General features: G+C 44.3%; 1 protein-coding gene and 1 long non-coding RNA gene across 3 annotated transcripts; both read left to right on the top strand.

Annotated features, from left to right (window-relative positions):
* The first annotated feature begins 217 nt into the window (after positions 1 to 217).
* LOC102221133 (echinoderm microtubule-associated protein-like 6) lies at positions 218 to 13799 on the top strand. The gene is made up of 18 exons (XM_023327799.1): positions 218 to 464; positions 589 to 715; positions 2415 to 2423; positions 4819 to 4897; positions 5043 to 5172; positions 5354 to 5452; positions 6338 to 6358; positions 6681 to 6854; positions 7491 to 7699; positions 7832 to 7989; positions 8746 to 8860; positions 8929 to 9117; positions 9282 to 9454; positions 9590 to 9752; positions 9993 to 10096; positions 10172 to 10325; positions 11094 to 11194; positions 11753 to 13799. The coding sequence occupies exons 1-18, from the start codon at positions 218 to 220 to the stop codon at positions 11775 to 11777; spliced, it is 2277 nt and encodes a 758-aa protein (XP_023183567.1). The 3' UTR covers positions 11778 to 13799.
* Positions 13800 to 14319: 520 nt separating this feature from the next.
* Positions 14320 to 16083, top strand: LOC111606735. 2 transcript variants are annotated; one of them, XR_002752223.1, is made up of 4 exons: positions 14320 to 14606; positions 14684 to 14755; positions 15473 to 15556; positions 16043 to 16083. It is a non-coding gene; the product is annotated as an uncharacterized LOC111606735 (long non-coding RNA). The 2 variants fall into 2 exon arrangements; XR_002752222.1 differs by having other exon boundaries at positions 14325 to 14755.
* Positions 16084 to 16095: the final 12 nt, after the last annotated feature.

Genomic DNA, 16095 nt, shown 5'->3' with positions numbered 1-16095 from the left:
ATTTGTTTGGTTGGATGTTTGGTTGGATGTTTGGTTGGATGGATGTTTGGTTGGATGTTTGGTTGGATGGTTGGTTGGATGTTTGGTTGGATGTTTGGTTGGATGCTGATGGTCTGGTTGGATGTTTAGTTGGATGGATGTTTGGTTGGATGGTTGGATGTTTGGTTGGATGGTTGGATGTTTGGTTGGATGGATGTTTGGTTGGATGTTTGGTTGGATGGTGTTCAGTGGCTCCTCTCTCCATCAGGGTCAGTTCGCCCGGTTTAAGCGCTACGTCGGCCACAGCGCTCAGGTGACCAACGTCCGCTGGGCTCAGGATGACTCCGCCCTGCTGACGGTGGGCGGAGCCGACACCGCCCTGATGATCTGGGCCAGGGAGCGAGGAGGCGGAGTCAACAGAGAGCTGGACCCTCCGCCAGGCGTAGACAGCGAGGAGTCAGAGGACGACATCGAGGAGGACGGAGGTGGGTCCGAACTCACACTGACTGGTTCCTCTGGTTCCTCTGACTGGTTCCAGTGAAACTCAGGTGATTCCACCAGTTCAGCCTCCCTGCTTCCTGGTTTCTGATGTCATTTCCTGTGCTGCAGGTTACGACAGCGACGTCGCCAGAGAGAAGACGGTGGATTATGTGACGAAGATGTTTGCGGTGAGCGTCAGAGAGATGAGAGGAACCAAACCTCAGCAGCAGCTGAAGGAGCTTCCTGCTGAGGACAGGTAGGAAACATGGCCGCTGTGATTCTCCACGTCTGAATCCTCCAGACGTTACGGCTCTGATTCACAGGGCATGAAAGCTGCTGATGCCTTTACTGCCCAGGAGGAGATGAGTCAGCAGGAAAACGCTTCATAAAGTGATCATCTGGCCAGATTCCAGACACAAATCAGAGAAATTCATTAATTACTCATTTAAACTGTCCAGTAGGGAAACATTTACCTCAAGAGTCTAAAAACAGGCTCCTCCTAGTGTCTAGAGCTGGTACTGCACCATCAGACGGTGGAGAGAGTCTGATCTGCTGCAGCTTTAAACTGCAGCGTTTGATTTTTAGTCACTTTCTTCTGTTTACCTGAAGCCTGAACTGAACTGGAGCTGAATGTCTCACCAATCAGCTGCTCCTTGGATGGATGGATGGATGGATGGATGGTTGGTTGGTTGGATGGTTGGTTGGTTGGATGGTTGGATGGTTGGTTGGATGGTTGGTTGGTTGGTTGGTTGGTTGGTTGGTTGGTTGGATGGTTGGTTGGTTGGTTGGATGGTTGGTTGGTTGGTTGGTTGGTTGGTTGGATGGTTGGTTGGATGGTTGGATGGTTGGTTGGTTGGTTGGTTGGTTGGTTGGTTGGATGGTTGGTTGGTTGGTTGGTTGGATGGTTGGTTGGTTGGTTGGTTGGTTGGTTGGTTGGTTGGATGGTTGGTTGGATGGTTGGTTGGTTGGTTGGTTGGTTGGTTGGTTGGTTGGTTGGATGGTTGGATGGTTGGTTGGTTGGTTGGTTGGTTGGTTGGTTGGATGGTTGGTTGGTTGGTTTGATTTTTTTATCTCTTGAAACCAATCAGCTTCTCCTCTTCCTGCTCCTGCTGAGTTGGATCCTTGGGAACCAACGTGTCTCTATTTGGATCCTCTGCAGGATCTGTGAGGATCTGCAGGATCTGTGAGGATCTGCAGGATCTTTGTCCCTAAACACTGAAATCAGTTGAGGAATTTAAATTTCCTTTAAATTGAACCTTCAGTTGGATAAATGTAAAGGTTCAGATCCAATCCCTGACCTTGTTTCACTGTCATTGATCCCTGGATGTTCAGGGATCGATGATGAGCAGAACTGGATCGATCCATGATCAGTTATCAATGATCTCAACTGAATGTCAAGGTGTAATCAGTTCTTAGTTCAAATCTACTTTGTGCAAATTTGATAAAAACTCATTTTCTCCTTTTCTTCACAGTAAAAATGATCCAATATTTTCCTGTATTATTATTTCCTCCACCAGTCAGAACCTTTAAGTTTCTTCATTTATCTTCTGCACCTTGGAGACACTTTTGGTATTTTGTGAGCTTTTATCTAATGGTCTAAAGTTGCTGCTTGTTTCTTTTCCTCACTGTTTGGTTAGTTTTGCTCTTTCACACTGAAACCAGATCGGCTCGTTTAGAACCTAAAACTTTCTAGTTTATGGATCAGAACACGATGCTATGAGGGAAAACATTTAAATACTAGAGAGGCTTCATGCTTCTCAAAACCAGGAAGCCTCTGTGTGTGTGTGTGTGTGTGTGTGTGTGTGTGTGTGTGTGTGTGTGTGTGTGTGTGTGTGTGTGTGTGTGTGTGTGTGTGTGTGTTGGTAAGGTTGTTGCTGTAATGTTTATATTTGCTAACTAAAGTTATTGTGAGTATTTTCTAATGTTTACCTTGACTCCGTCCCTCTGCTGTCCAGGGGATCCAGGTAACACCTGTCCACCTGTCCATCTGTCCATCCACCTGTCTCTGTCTCTTGAATGAACATAATCATCGTAATTGTTTCTCACTGAGGGGAAGAAACATGTCTGGTAATAATTCAGTCATATCAAGGTCACCTGCTGATTGGAGGATCTGGATGATGGATGGATGGATGGATGGATGGATGGATGATGGATGGATGGATGGATGGATGGATGGATGATGGATGGATGGATGATGGATGATGTATGGATGATGGATGGATGATGGATGGATGGATGATGGATGGATGATGGATGGATGGATGGATGGATGATGGATGGATGATGGATGGATGGATGATGGATGGATGGATGGATGATGGATGATGGATGGATGGATGGATGATGGATGGATGATGGATGGATGATGGATGGATGATGGATGGATGGATGATGGATGGATGATGGATGGATGGATGGATGGATGATGGATGATGGATGGATGGATGATGGATGATGATGGATGATGGATGGATGATGGATGGGATGATGGATGGATGATGGATGGATGGATGGATGGATGATGGATGGATGATGGATGGATGGATGATGGATGGATGGATGGATGATGGATGATGGATGGATGGATGGATGATGGATGGATGAATGATGGATGGATGGATGATGGATGGATGATGGATGGATGGATGATGGATGGATGATGGATGGATGATAGATGGATGGATGATGGATGGATGATGGATGGATGATGGATGGATGATAGATGGATGGATGATGGATGGATGATGGATGGATGGATGATGGATGGATGGATGGATGGATGGATGGATGATGGATGGATGGATGATGGATGATGTATGATGATGGATGGATGGATGATGGATGATGGATGGATGGATGGATGGATGATGGATGGATGATGATGGATGGATGATGGATGGATGGATGGATGATGGATGATGGATGGATGGATGGATGATGGATGGATGATGGATGGATGGATGATGGATGATGTATGGATGATGGATGGATGATGGATGGATGATGAGGATGGATGATGGATGGATGGATGGATGGATGATGGATGGATGATGGATGGATGGATGATGGATGATGGATGGAGTGATGATGATGATGGATGGATGATGGATGATGATGATGGATGGATGGATGATGGATGGATGGATGGATGATGGATGGATGGATGATGGATGGATGATGGATGGATGATGGATGGATGGATGATGGATGGATGATGGATGGATGATGGATGGATGATAGATGGATGGATGATGGATGGATGATGGATGGATGGATGATGGATGGATGATGGATGGATGATGGATGGATGGATGATGGATGATGGATGGATGGATGGATGGATGGATGGATGATGGATGGATGATGGATGGATGGATGGATGATGGATGATGGATGGATGGATGGATGATGGATGGATGGATGATGGATGGATGGATGATGGATGGATGATGGATGGGATGATGGATGGATGATGGATGGATGGATGGATGGATGATGGATGGATGATGGATGGATGGATGATGGATGGATGATGGATGGATGGATGATGGATGGATGATGGATGGATGATGGATGGATGGATGATGGATGGATGATGGATGGATGGATGATGGATGGATGGATGATGATGGATGGATGATGATGGATGGATGGATGGATGATGGATGGATGGATGGATGATGGATGGATGGATGATGGATGATGGATGGATGGATGATGGATGGATGGATGATGGATGGATGGATGATGGATGGATGATGGATGGATGATGGATGGATGGATGATGGATGGATGATGGATGGATGATGGATGGATGGATGATGGATGGATGATGGATGGATGATGGATGGATGATGGATGGATGGATGATGGATGGATGTTAGAAAGGTTGTGCAGTTAAATGATCAGATTTCTTGTAATGTATTTTTAAACACCTTTCCAGTATTTCCATTATTGTTAGAATTGGCCTAGTCCAATCATGAGTTGTAGAAAGACTTTACCTGTAAATATTTCTAATTGAATTGAGCCGTCCTGGGTTTGTCTCCACTTCCTGTCTCTACTGTCACTTCCTGTCTCTACTGTCACTTCCTGTCTCTACTGTCACTTCCTGTCTCTACTGCCACTTCCTGTCTCTACTGTCACTTCCTGTCTCTACTGTCACTTCCTGTCTCTACTGTCACTTCCTGTCTCTACTGCCACTTCCTGTCTCTACTGTCACTTCCTGTCTCTACTGCCTCCATATTTCCTCATGTTGGCATTAAGAAGTTTCTTGGATCAGCCTGTCAGACATTTATGTTTTAATATTTTCATCTTCATGTTTTAATATTTTGGTGCTAAACGTCCTGATTGGTCCTCCAGGCCTCCGGTGAGTCGATCTGCACGGCAGCCAGAGAAACTGCAGAAGAACAACGTGACCAAGAAGAAGAGGCTGGTGGAGGTAGAGCTTCATCATCTTTACCCTCCTCTTCATCATCTTCATCATGTTTACCCTCCTCTTCATCATCTTCATCATGTTTACCCTCCTCTTCATCATCTTTACCCTCCTCTTCATCGTCTTCATCGTCTTCCTCTGTGTTTTTCAGGACCTGGTTCTGGATCACGTCTTCGGGTTCAGAGGCTTTGATTGTCGGAACAACCTGCACTACCTGAACGACGGCTCAGACATCGTCTACCACACGGCTGCCACCGCCATCGTCCACAGCCTGAGCAACGGTACCGACCCAGTCTGACCGGGAAACGCCGGACGACACGGGATCCTCTGAAGCCATGAACTGAGACTCAAAGCTGTTCATTTTGTTTGTGAAACTCTCCAGAACAGAGAAAGTTTAACAACCACAGAAGATGTGAACAGAAGTGGTTTGGCTCCAGTAATAAACTCCTTTCTGCCCTGCAGGAACTCAGAGTTTCTACCTGGAGCACAGCGACGACATCCTGTGTCTGACCGTCAACCAGCACCCCAAATACAAGAACATCATCGCCAGCGGACAGATCGGTACGCTGGGCGCCGACCCGCTCTCTCTCTCTCTCTCTGCATGGCTCGGTGTTTCTCTGCTGACTCAGCTCTACTGAACCAGTCCTGCTTTTACTTCCTGTTTTATTTCCACTGACAAGCTAAAGAAGCAAAGTGAAAAACTCTGAGCTTTACTCTAACAGTGGAAAATAACTCAAAGGTTTCAAACTCAGATAAAGAAAATAAAGGAATATTTTAGAAAGGTTTTGATTTTCAGATGTTGTTCATGGTTCAGTTGAAACTGATGTTTTTATTTAGGCAACTTTAGGTTCCTGCTGAAACCACAAGGTTATATTCTGTAATTATTAGTGATTCTCTTCTGCAAACATAATGAATCCTGTTTGATCTGCACAGGGAGGTGGTCTGAGGTGTGAACACAAAGTTACACCAACATTAGAGAACTCCTCCATACACATTATAAAATCTATAATAATAACTTTATTTTGATCAGTGTTACTGCAGCATTTATCAGTTTATCAACATTGCTTTAAATTATAAGTAGTTTTTGTGAACGCTCCTCAGCTCCAGTCTTCTCCAGGAAACCTTGAACTAAACTTATTGATTTCTAATCGGCTCCTATTGATTATTAGAAATGTGAACAGGCTGACGGTCAGAAACGGTTTCACAGATTCAAACTGTGCAGCTGTAACTCTGTGCTGGACGTTTTTGAGGAAAAACCTCCAGCAGCTGAACTTAGAGGAATGATGGACAGAACGAACGGCCGGGTGGGAAACTGCAAACTGAAGCTTTTTTCCGTTTCATGTTTCTTCTTAAATCGACTCGCAGCAGGTTTTTATTTGTTGTTGTTTATTTGTTTATGTGTTTTTTGCTGGCCTTGTTTGCCTCATCGCTCTCTCAACTGGTCAGGTGACGTCGGTGAAATCCCAGGTAAATGATTCTCCAACCTGCCGCCGACTCATCTCAGCAAACAGCCTGAAGTCCAGAGGGAACCTGCTGAGGGATTATAATCTGAACACTTTGAATATTCCATCATTTAAACTTAACTTAACATGAACAGTTTATATTTTAGAAGATGAACTTTCATTCTGTTTGATTTGGATTCTGTGTTCTGCTGGTTCTGGTTTCAGGATGTTTGTCGGCTGCTCTCATCCTCATCCTGCTTGCTTTGCTCTGAGTCTTTGCTGCTGTTGTTTGGCCTGCTGACCTCCTTTAATGTGACATCACTTCCTGTGTGTTTTCCCACATGCAGGTACGAATCCGTCCATCCACGTCTGGGACGCCATGAGCAAACAGACTCTGTCCATCCTGCGCTCCAGCCACGCCAAAGGAGTCGGATACGTGAACTTCAGCGCCACCGGGAAGCTGCTGCTGTCTGTCGGAGTCGAACCTGAACACACCATCACCGTGTGGCGCTGGCAGGAAGGTCTGGACCAGTTTACCAGTAAACAGTGAGGAAAAACCAGTAACACACTGGGAGGATTAGAAACGAAGGTTCAGCTTCGTTTCACTTTTTTAGTATTTTCTTTGTAAAAACTCACCAAACAGGTTTACTGATAAAAATGAAACAAAACTTAAAATTAACTTAAAATTATTCCTACAGAATTAAATGATAATTTATAAAACAATAGATAAAAGGAAAATAAATAAATGTAGAAATATGACTAAATATATTCATGTTACACATTTTGATTTTCTTCATTTTTAGTTAATTTTTAATAAACTGTTTTCTCAACAGCAAAATCCATTGTGTTATTTATATTTATAAGTTCTGTAAAAAAATTATAATTTCAAAAATCTGTTTGCTTACATCATGTTAATAAACATTTAACTAAAATTAGAATAAAAACATGTAAAACTAAAACTGAACATTTAGTTTTTTATGTTAATTTACTAAAATAACAGTGAAAATAAGAGAATCTGTAAATCTAACAGGTTAAAGTATCAAATTTAAAAATATCAGATAGTTTAGTATTTATTCCTTTATGTTTCCTCATATTTTATTCTTTCGCAGCGTCTCTGTGTTTCCGTCAGTAGGAACCAGAACCCGTTTCTTTTCCAGGGTCCCGGGTTTGCAGTAAAGCCGGACATCCGGACCGGATCTTCGCGGTGGAGTTCCGGCCGGATTCGGACTCCCAGTTTGTTTCTGTGGGAATCAAACATGTGAAGTTCTGGACTCTGGCTGGAGGAGCGCTGATGTATAAGAAAGGAGCGGTGGGGTCGGTGGAGGACGGCCGGATGCAGACCATGCTCTCTGTGGCCTTCGGCGCTGTGAGTTTCTGCTGTTTCTTAAATCCGGTCCGGGTTTTCCTGCTGCCTCTACAGGTGGATGTGATGCAGAAACCTCATTAGTAACAGACCTGAGAAGCAGGTAAACAGACTGATCGCAGCGTTTATTCCCAGAACAACCTGACGTTTACCGGCGCCATCAACGGCGACGTGTACGTGTGGCGACATCACTTCCTGCTGCGGCTGGTGGCGAAGGCCCACACGGGGCCGGTGTTCACCATGTACACCACGCTGAGAGACGGACTCATCGTCACCGGAGGGAAGGAGCGGCCGTGAGTGAAGTTCTGCTCTAGCCTGACGTCAGAGGAACCGGGACCCAAACGGTTCCGGTTCCAGATGAAACAGATAAAACTAAAGAATTCATTTTCTGTCAGTTATAACGTAAAATCAACCTTTTGAGCGTTACTTAATGTTATAAAGTTTCTCCTTCATTAAAAACAAAGCTGGAGTTTTGCTTTAATCCTTGAATCTCCATGGCAACCAGTCAGCTGGTCAAAACGCCTCTGTGGACTTAGCCCCGCCTTCAAGACACAGCTCCACCTCAGAGTTTCCAAGCTACCGTCCTCCCTGCTCCTTCAGACTAGCCAGCAGCTACTAGCTAACAGCTGCTAGCTCATTATAGGAGCTGCTGGTAAAAAACGTTAAAGGGTTAATAGAGGAGCCATGTTGGAATGACTTCCTGGAGGCGGAGCTTCAGAAGGAGCAGGAGCTTCTTAAAGAGAGAGAAGCCCAATTTCAAAGTGTTACATTATGTAGTCTTATTTCTTTTAAGTCATATTTGACATACAGTATGTAGCATTTTAAAACAAGTGAAGGAAACATGGCTCCTTCATTGTGCTATAAAATGTTCCTGGAAGCTTCATGGTTCTGTTCCTTTAAAGACACATTCAGTCCATCAGGTCCTTTCAGGTTGTTGGGAATAAAACGTGGTTCTGTTTTCATCCCTGTGGAAAGAGAGGAGCGTAAAACCTTCACCTGATGGATGTTGTTGTCTGCGTCTGAATCGTTGCTCTGGATTCGTCCATCAGGACCAAAGAGGGCGGAGCCGTGAAGCTGTGGGACCAGGAGATGAAGCGCTGCCGGGCCTTCCAGCTGGAGACGGGTCAGCAGGTGGAGTGCGTCCGATCCGTCTGCAGAGGAAAGGTCCGGCTCACGTTTCCCTTCATCCTCCTCCTCCTGCCGCTTCTTCCTCACCAGCTCCTCTTCCTCAGGGGAAGATCCTGGTGGGAACGAAGGACGGGGAGATCCTGGAGGTCGGGGAGAAGAACGCGGCGTCCAACCTGCTGCTGGACAGCCACGGCCGCGGAGGGATCTGGGGTCTGGCCACCCACCCAGTCAAAGAGCTCTGCGTCACCGCCAGCGACGACGCCACCATCAGGCTGTGGGACCTGAGCGACAAGGTGACGCGCCGCCATGAGGCGTTACATTCGGTCTGGTTCCTGAGCAACAGATGTTCTGAAGCAGATTTTATGTCTTAGATACAATTAATAAAAACTAAATCATGGATCATTTTGTTGCTCCAGTTTAACTTGTGGCTGAAACCAGACGATGGTTTTGTTGTCAGAAACTCCTGAACAAGGTTTGTGTCGGCCACGCCGCTCGCTGCGCGAGCTACAGCTCAGACGGGGAGATGCTGGCGGTTGGGATGAAGAACGGAGAGTTCCTCCTCCTCCTCGCCAACTCCCTGAAGATCTGGACCAAGAAACGAGACCGAAGCGCCAGCCTTCAGGACATCCGGTAGGAGGGCCAGTCAGGTCCAGTTAGATCCAGTTAGATCCAGTCAGGGTTTCAAGCTGAATGAGTTTTTAATGGTTCAGATGAAAAGAGAAGCTAAAAGAAACCAAATGTTTCCTGATTCTGTTCTGGTTCCAGTTTCAGCCCGGACCGGCGCCTGCTGGCCGTCGGGTCGGTGGAGAACACTGTGGACGTTTACGATCTGAGTGTTGGACCGGGTCTGATCCGACTGGGTTACTGCAGCGACATTCCTGCTTTCATCCTGCAGCTGGACTTCTCAGCAGACAGCTGCTACATTCAGGTACCGACAGAACCTGCTGCGGCCCGGTTCAGGTTTGATCCACACTTCCACCAACCGGATGAGCAGTAAGAACCTCTGCAGAGGCTGCTGGGTTCTGTTGGTTCCTGTTGTTTCCCGTCGGGTTCTGTTGGTTCCTGTTGTTTCCTGTCATTTCCTGCTCTCTGGACCCGGTCCAGCGGTTCTGCTCCTTGCGGTCCAGTCGGTTCCAGTCAGTTCCTAATGGCTCTGTGGTGCCTTCAGGTGTCGACCGGATCCTACCGGCGGCTGGTGTTTGAGGTTCCTTCAGGGAAGCTGCTGAGCGACCAGAGCGCCATCGACAGAATCACCTGGGCGACCTGGACCAGGTAACCTTTGACCTGAGCCGAACCGTCGGTAGCCGCTGCTGCTCTGAGGCCGCTCTCCGTTCGTCTCTCCAACAGCATTCTGGGAGACGAAGTTCTGGGGATTTGGCCTCGAAACGCAGACAAAGCCGACGTGATCTGTGCCTGTGTTTCCCACGCCGGCCTGAACCTGGTCAGCGGAGACGACTTGGGATTGGTCAGACTGTTCGACTTCCCCTGCACTGACAAGTTTGTGAGTTTCTGAATTTAGATGATCAACATGTGGAATCATCATCATCACCATCTTCATCATCATCATCATCATCATCATCATCATCATCATGGTTTCCCTTAAAGAGTTTTTTTAAACTTACTTTCTGATTAAATAAATAAAACTAAAACATTTTCCAGCTGTTCATCTTCACTCCAAAAACATGATGAAAGTGGGTCGGATTCTGCTATGAATATCTATAAATACCTGCTCAGGTCAAAGGTCATTTACGTCAAAATGTTAATTCCTGCCTGATGAGGTTTAAAATAATAAATCAAGAGTTCGGCTCCAAAGTCTCTTCAGTATCCAGAGTTTATTAACTAGAATTCAACGTTACGGTTTAATATTTTACTATAAACTCATGAAACTAAAACTCAACTAAATCTGAGAAAATGAAATTTGTTGCTACTTTTAACGAGGCAGGAAAAGTTTTAAAGTTCAGAATCATTTTATACAGTTTAAATGATTCAACTGATTATAATAGTGGGAGATTTTAACTAGCATGACAGTGTAGCTGGTTCTGTTGTCCTTTATAAATCATCTCTGATGCTTTATAATTATAAAATATAATTATAATATGTATTAATGCAGCTTATTACCAATGAAACCATCTCAAAGCTCTTTACATTAAAAGTTACATCAATCCTACAGAAAGTAAATTTCTATAAAACTTATCAAAACTAAAAACTTGTAAATGTTTATCGCTGTTTTCTTGACTTTGGCCCGGTTCTGGTTCTGTTCTGACTTCAGGCCAAACACAAGCGTTTCCTCGGACACTCGCCTCACGTCACCAACATCCGATTCTCCAACGACGACAAACACGTGATCAGCACCGGAGGAGACGACTGCAGGTAAGACGATGATGGATCAGAACCAACCAGAACCAACCAGAACCAATCAGAACCAGGCAGTACCTCTGCTGGGCTCATTCGTTTAATATGAGTGTTTATGATTTAGAGAAATCAAAATAAACTTTCTAATGTCTTTAGATCTTTTTTCTGTTTCTGGTTGTTTAGATATAATTCAATTCACTTCATTTATAAAACAATATTTCACAACTAAAGTTATTTTTAATGAACATAAACAACCTTAAATGGATCCTTCAGTTTTGCTCATATCAATAATTAGTTTCTCTGTTTATGTTGATTATTGAAAAACTAACAGAAAATCTTAAAGTCCATCACAAAGTTTTTATTTAAAATAAAATCTATTTAGAAAATATAATTCAAAATGTCCCATCAGACAAAACAAACAACAAAACTTTTAAAATATGATTTAAAAATAAGAGACAAGTTTGGATGTTTTCTCTGAAATAGAAACTTCTGAGTTTTTATTTAGTTTTATTTAAGTTGTTTCCATTCCAGCCTCACACTGATCCACACCAGATTCTGTTTCTCTGTGTTTTTCAGTGTGTTTGTGTGGAAATGTCTGTAAACGTCTGGATCCGAAGAGCCTGAACAGAACCACAGCGGATCCGAAGAGCCTGAACAGAACCACAGCGGATCCGAAGAGCCTGAACAGAACCACAGTGGATCCAGAACCACAGCGGATCCGAAGAGCCTGAACAGAACCACAGCGGATCCGAAGAGCCTGAACAGAACCACAGCGGATCCAGAACCACAGTGGATCCAGAACCACAGTGGATCCAGAACCACAGCGGATCCAGAACCACAGCAGATCCAGAGCAGCTCAGCGTTTCTCTCTCCACAGTCAGCCAGACTCTGGACAGATTCTGTGCCACTGATGTTTCCAGATGTTCAGGTACCTTCACCTGGGATCAGACGCTGCAGCGCCTCCTACAGGTGGAGGAAAGTCTGTGGTGAAATCTGGATCAGAACCTCTGAGGTTCTGAGAAACTCCTAACTTCACTCTGTGGACCTGTTTGTTCATCAAACACTTTAAAATGACCCTGCAGGCCTCCGTAGAGATCCAGGTCTGGGCTGCGCTCCGTTTACCTCTGAACTCCAATCTGGGAACATTATCACACTGAACTGGGATCCAGTTCTAAAGAGGAAAACCAGTTTGATCCTGATCCTTGTTCTCAGTCACCAGACTAACTGTTAGCTACATGCTAACAAGCCAAATATTTCCCAAACCTGAAGGAACCTGTTCACTGACATGTTATGGATCATAATGTGAATGACTGATTGAATGAGGCAGAAAGCATCAGAGGTTCAACAATCAGATCGTTGCTGTAACTTTCAGCGTCATTAATCCATGCGGCGGCCATGTTGGATTGGACTTTTGGGTTGGAAACTTGGATTTGTTTCTGGTGCGAAAGGAAACCAGAATAACGAGATGCAAAGATTTAAACTAAACGTCCATGAAGCCACTGAACATTTGAGATTTTTAGATTCTTGCAGGTCAGATTGAAGCAGAAATTCGTCAAAAACGTCAAATAAAAACTGATTTTAAAAACCGTCTGAAGATGTAAAGTTGATCAAACTACCGTGGAGGCTTTCACAGAAACACAGAAACTGTTTTATTTCCCCTAAAAGCTGCAAAACCAGAACCAGAACCAATGCATCAACACAAACATCTGGACTAAGAATCAAATCCAATCCTGATGATGAAACTGGATCAGAGGCTGAAACGACTTTAAACTTGTGTTTTCCTGAGAAAAGCTGACCATCAGTCTGGTTGCCAAAGAGCCTCGGCTGCATCTGGACATCGTCTCCCTGAAGTGCCTTTCTGGATCTTTCTGCTGTTCTGTTGGTCTCAGTTATTCTGGACCAGGACCGGATGGCAGACGTTTTAAATCTGTGTTTTCTGTCTGGTGCTGCTCTCTGAATGTTCATCCTGACTGGATAGGAAAAGATTTTTGCTTTTGGTTTGATTCCCATCCAAAGCATCGAGTTCAGAGCCAGAGACAATAATACCTGCAATGTTTCATGTTTTCACGCCTGATGTGTGGATGAATTCTCTGTGCTGAATATTAACTGTTGCTGTGAAACGAGTCAAAGACTCTGTGGAGAAATGAACAGAAGATAAAAACCAGCTGGTTTTATTAGTGAAATGTTATTTTATTCTCCATAATTCCAACACACAGAAACGTTGCTGCTGACGGCAACAAAGTTCCTCAAACAAACATTGGAAGGAATCAGCAGATTTTTCTGTGTGCAGTGAAACAGATTTCAGTTGAGCTGGAGAGCAGCAGCCAACGCTCTGTCAGACAGAGCTACAGCCGTGGCCAAAGTAAGTACACCCTCTGTACTTCCTCTAACATGTGAATTGTGGAGCCTGAATGTTCCAGATGCTGGAAAAGAGCAGAAATCAACGATCCAGATGTTCCTGAACCAGAAGCTGCTCTGACATCAGTTTCAGTGAAAATGTTTGTGTTGCTCTAAAATGTGAAAATGTGAAACTCCTGAGTTTGTTTTAAAGCCCAAAGCTTGATATTTGTCCTCTGCTGTGTGAGACGTTTTCCTGACAATAAACGAGGCTGATGGAAGGAAAGAACGTCGAGTCGCTGGTTTGATTTCCTCCTCCAGTTTTCCTCTGAGTTCAGGTTGAAGCAACGGTTCTGGTTTCTGCTGAAGCTCAGAAATCTGATCCATACTTTGAGGTTTTTATTAAAACATGTTGGACATTAAAACACTCAGAACTGTTAGAGGCTTTTTCTGTTTCTAGAACTAAAATGGAGCTGATTCTGATCTTTTCATATTTTTCCTGATGTCCTCATTTTATAAAACCATAAATTAAATTTTATTTAGTGTTAAAGGAATAAAAACTGATTAAAGTGCAGATTTCCATCTGATCAGCAGCTCATTTCAGCTGCTGACCTTTGACCTGCTGTAAACAGAAAGGATGGATTTAGTTTTTCTCTCACTGCTTCATCCTTCTGGTTCTGGTTCTGTTCAGTAAATAATGGCTCAGTGTAATCTATGCTGCTGTTGTACTGAGATCATTTTCAGATGATCTTTTATTCATGTCCTGATCAATGAAACCTCAGAACCGGTTCTGGTTCTGACAGATTTGGATCATTTAGAAAATAGTTTCACCACCAGAGGGAGACAAATCCACCAATAACAGTCCAGTTGATTCCCAGTGAAACCAGGAAGAGGTGATCTATCTGTCCATGAATCCGTCCTACATTGTGCTAATGCGCATGCGCACATCGATGCTTCCTCATTTCTCCATCATGAAACATTTTCATCAGAACTTTTCTCCTTCATCATCAAGACTTTATCAACCTGCCTCTGATTTCACTGCAGATCTTCTACTTCCTGGTTCTGCTACTTTGAAAGAAAAACTACAAACCAGGTGAGCTGTGACGTCGTCATTTGCGCAACAGTCCTCACATTTACTTTCAGTTTAAACTCACCTGTCCAATTCTTCAGTTCGGTTCTACTTGGTTCTGTTGGGTCTCATTCTGTTCAGATCTTCAGATCTTTGGACCGTCTGAATAAACTGTAAGTTTGTTTTGTTTCCTACTTGAATTTTGTCTTCAGGAATTTTCCTGCTTGTTTCTCTGATGTTTGGAGAAAATGTTCACTTCTGGTTTCAGATTTAAGTTTAATTTCTTGTTGGAGATTAATATACAGTATTATTAGATTATTGATGAATTGGAATGAAACATCACGATGATTAGGGTGACCATATTTTACTTTGGGAAAACGAGGACAACCTGCAGCGGGGGGGTAGGGGGGGTGTTAGGTTCGGGTTAGGGTTACACACACACTCGCACACATAATGCAACGTGATTGGATTTGGGGAGAAGTGCGTGACTAATTTGCCATACAAAGAAACCTGGAATGGAGTGGCAATGTAATCACAATGAACTGTAAGCTATGTAATGTGTTTTGAGGCAATTGACCAAAATCCCGGACGATTTTTAAATTCCCCCCGGACATCTTTTTAGGTCTGAAAAGTAGGACATGTCCGGGAAAAAGAGGACGTCTGGTCACCCTAAGTCAGTGAATCAGTGAATGTAAAAGTGTCTCCGTGTCTCCATCTAGTGGCCTGACAGTAGAAGTGCAGCAGCTGATGCAGCTTCCTCTGACTGCATTCAACTGACACTGACATGAAGCAGAGAAGAAGAGCCAATCAGAGCAGCAGCTGATCTTTTTCCAGCTCTAATGATGTAAAGGATGATCAGAGCTGATCAATGATGTGTGTTTCCTCTGCAGGTGAAGGTAGAAAGTGTGTGTGAGCTGAAGTGAATTCAGCGGCATGGATCAGTGTGAAGATGAGAGCCAGAGCAAAGGTCAGAGGTGAGGTCACCATCTCTAAGTGTCCACAGCCCCTTTCACACAGCGTTCACACTGGATCAGGGCCAAACAGACGTGGTGATGAAGCTGCTGCTGCTCCTCTTTGCTGCTTCATCCAGGCTGAACACAGCAGCTCAGCCTGGTATCAGAGTTTCTTCCAGACAGCAAGTCCATGTTGCAGAAGCAGCTGAGTGGCAGCAGCCAGATCATCAGAACCAGCTGTTCACTCTGGAGGTTCTGACTGGGTCTGAAGGGAACCAGCTGTAGCAGAACCTCTGGTACCCATATGGGTCCCAGTTTCTACCCAGAGTTTTCCTGCATCAAACCTAAATAGACAATCAACATGGAGTTATTATTTAACTGGGAGACAATTACAGCTAGGTCCAGTTTTCAGCCCGGTTCCGGTCCAGATGGGTCCATGATGGAAATGTTGGTTAGTATGTAAACAGAACCTCACAGAATGGGTTTTAATCATCATGTTTCTGTCAGGATCCATCAGAGACTCGAACCAGAACCAGAACTAGAACCCAGCTGTGTGTCCT

Source organism: Xiphophorus maculatus, chromosome 22 (genome assembly GCF_002775205.1).
Source record: "Xiphophorus maculatus strain JP 163 A chromosome 22, X_maculatus-5.0-male, whole genome shotgun sequence".
NCBI classification, from domain to species: domain Eukaryota; kingdom Metazoa; phylum Chordata; class Actinopteri; order Cyprinodontiformes; family Poeciliidae; genus Xiphophorus; species Xiphophorus maculatus.
Note: the sequence above shows the minus strand (reverse complement) of the source record. Positions and strands in the feature narration are given on the sequence as shown.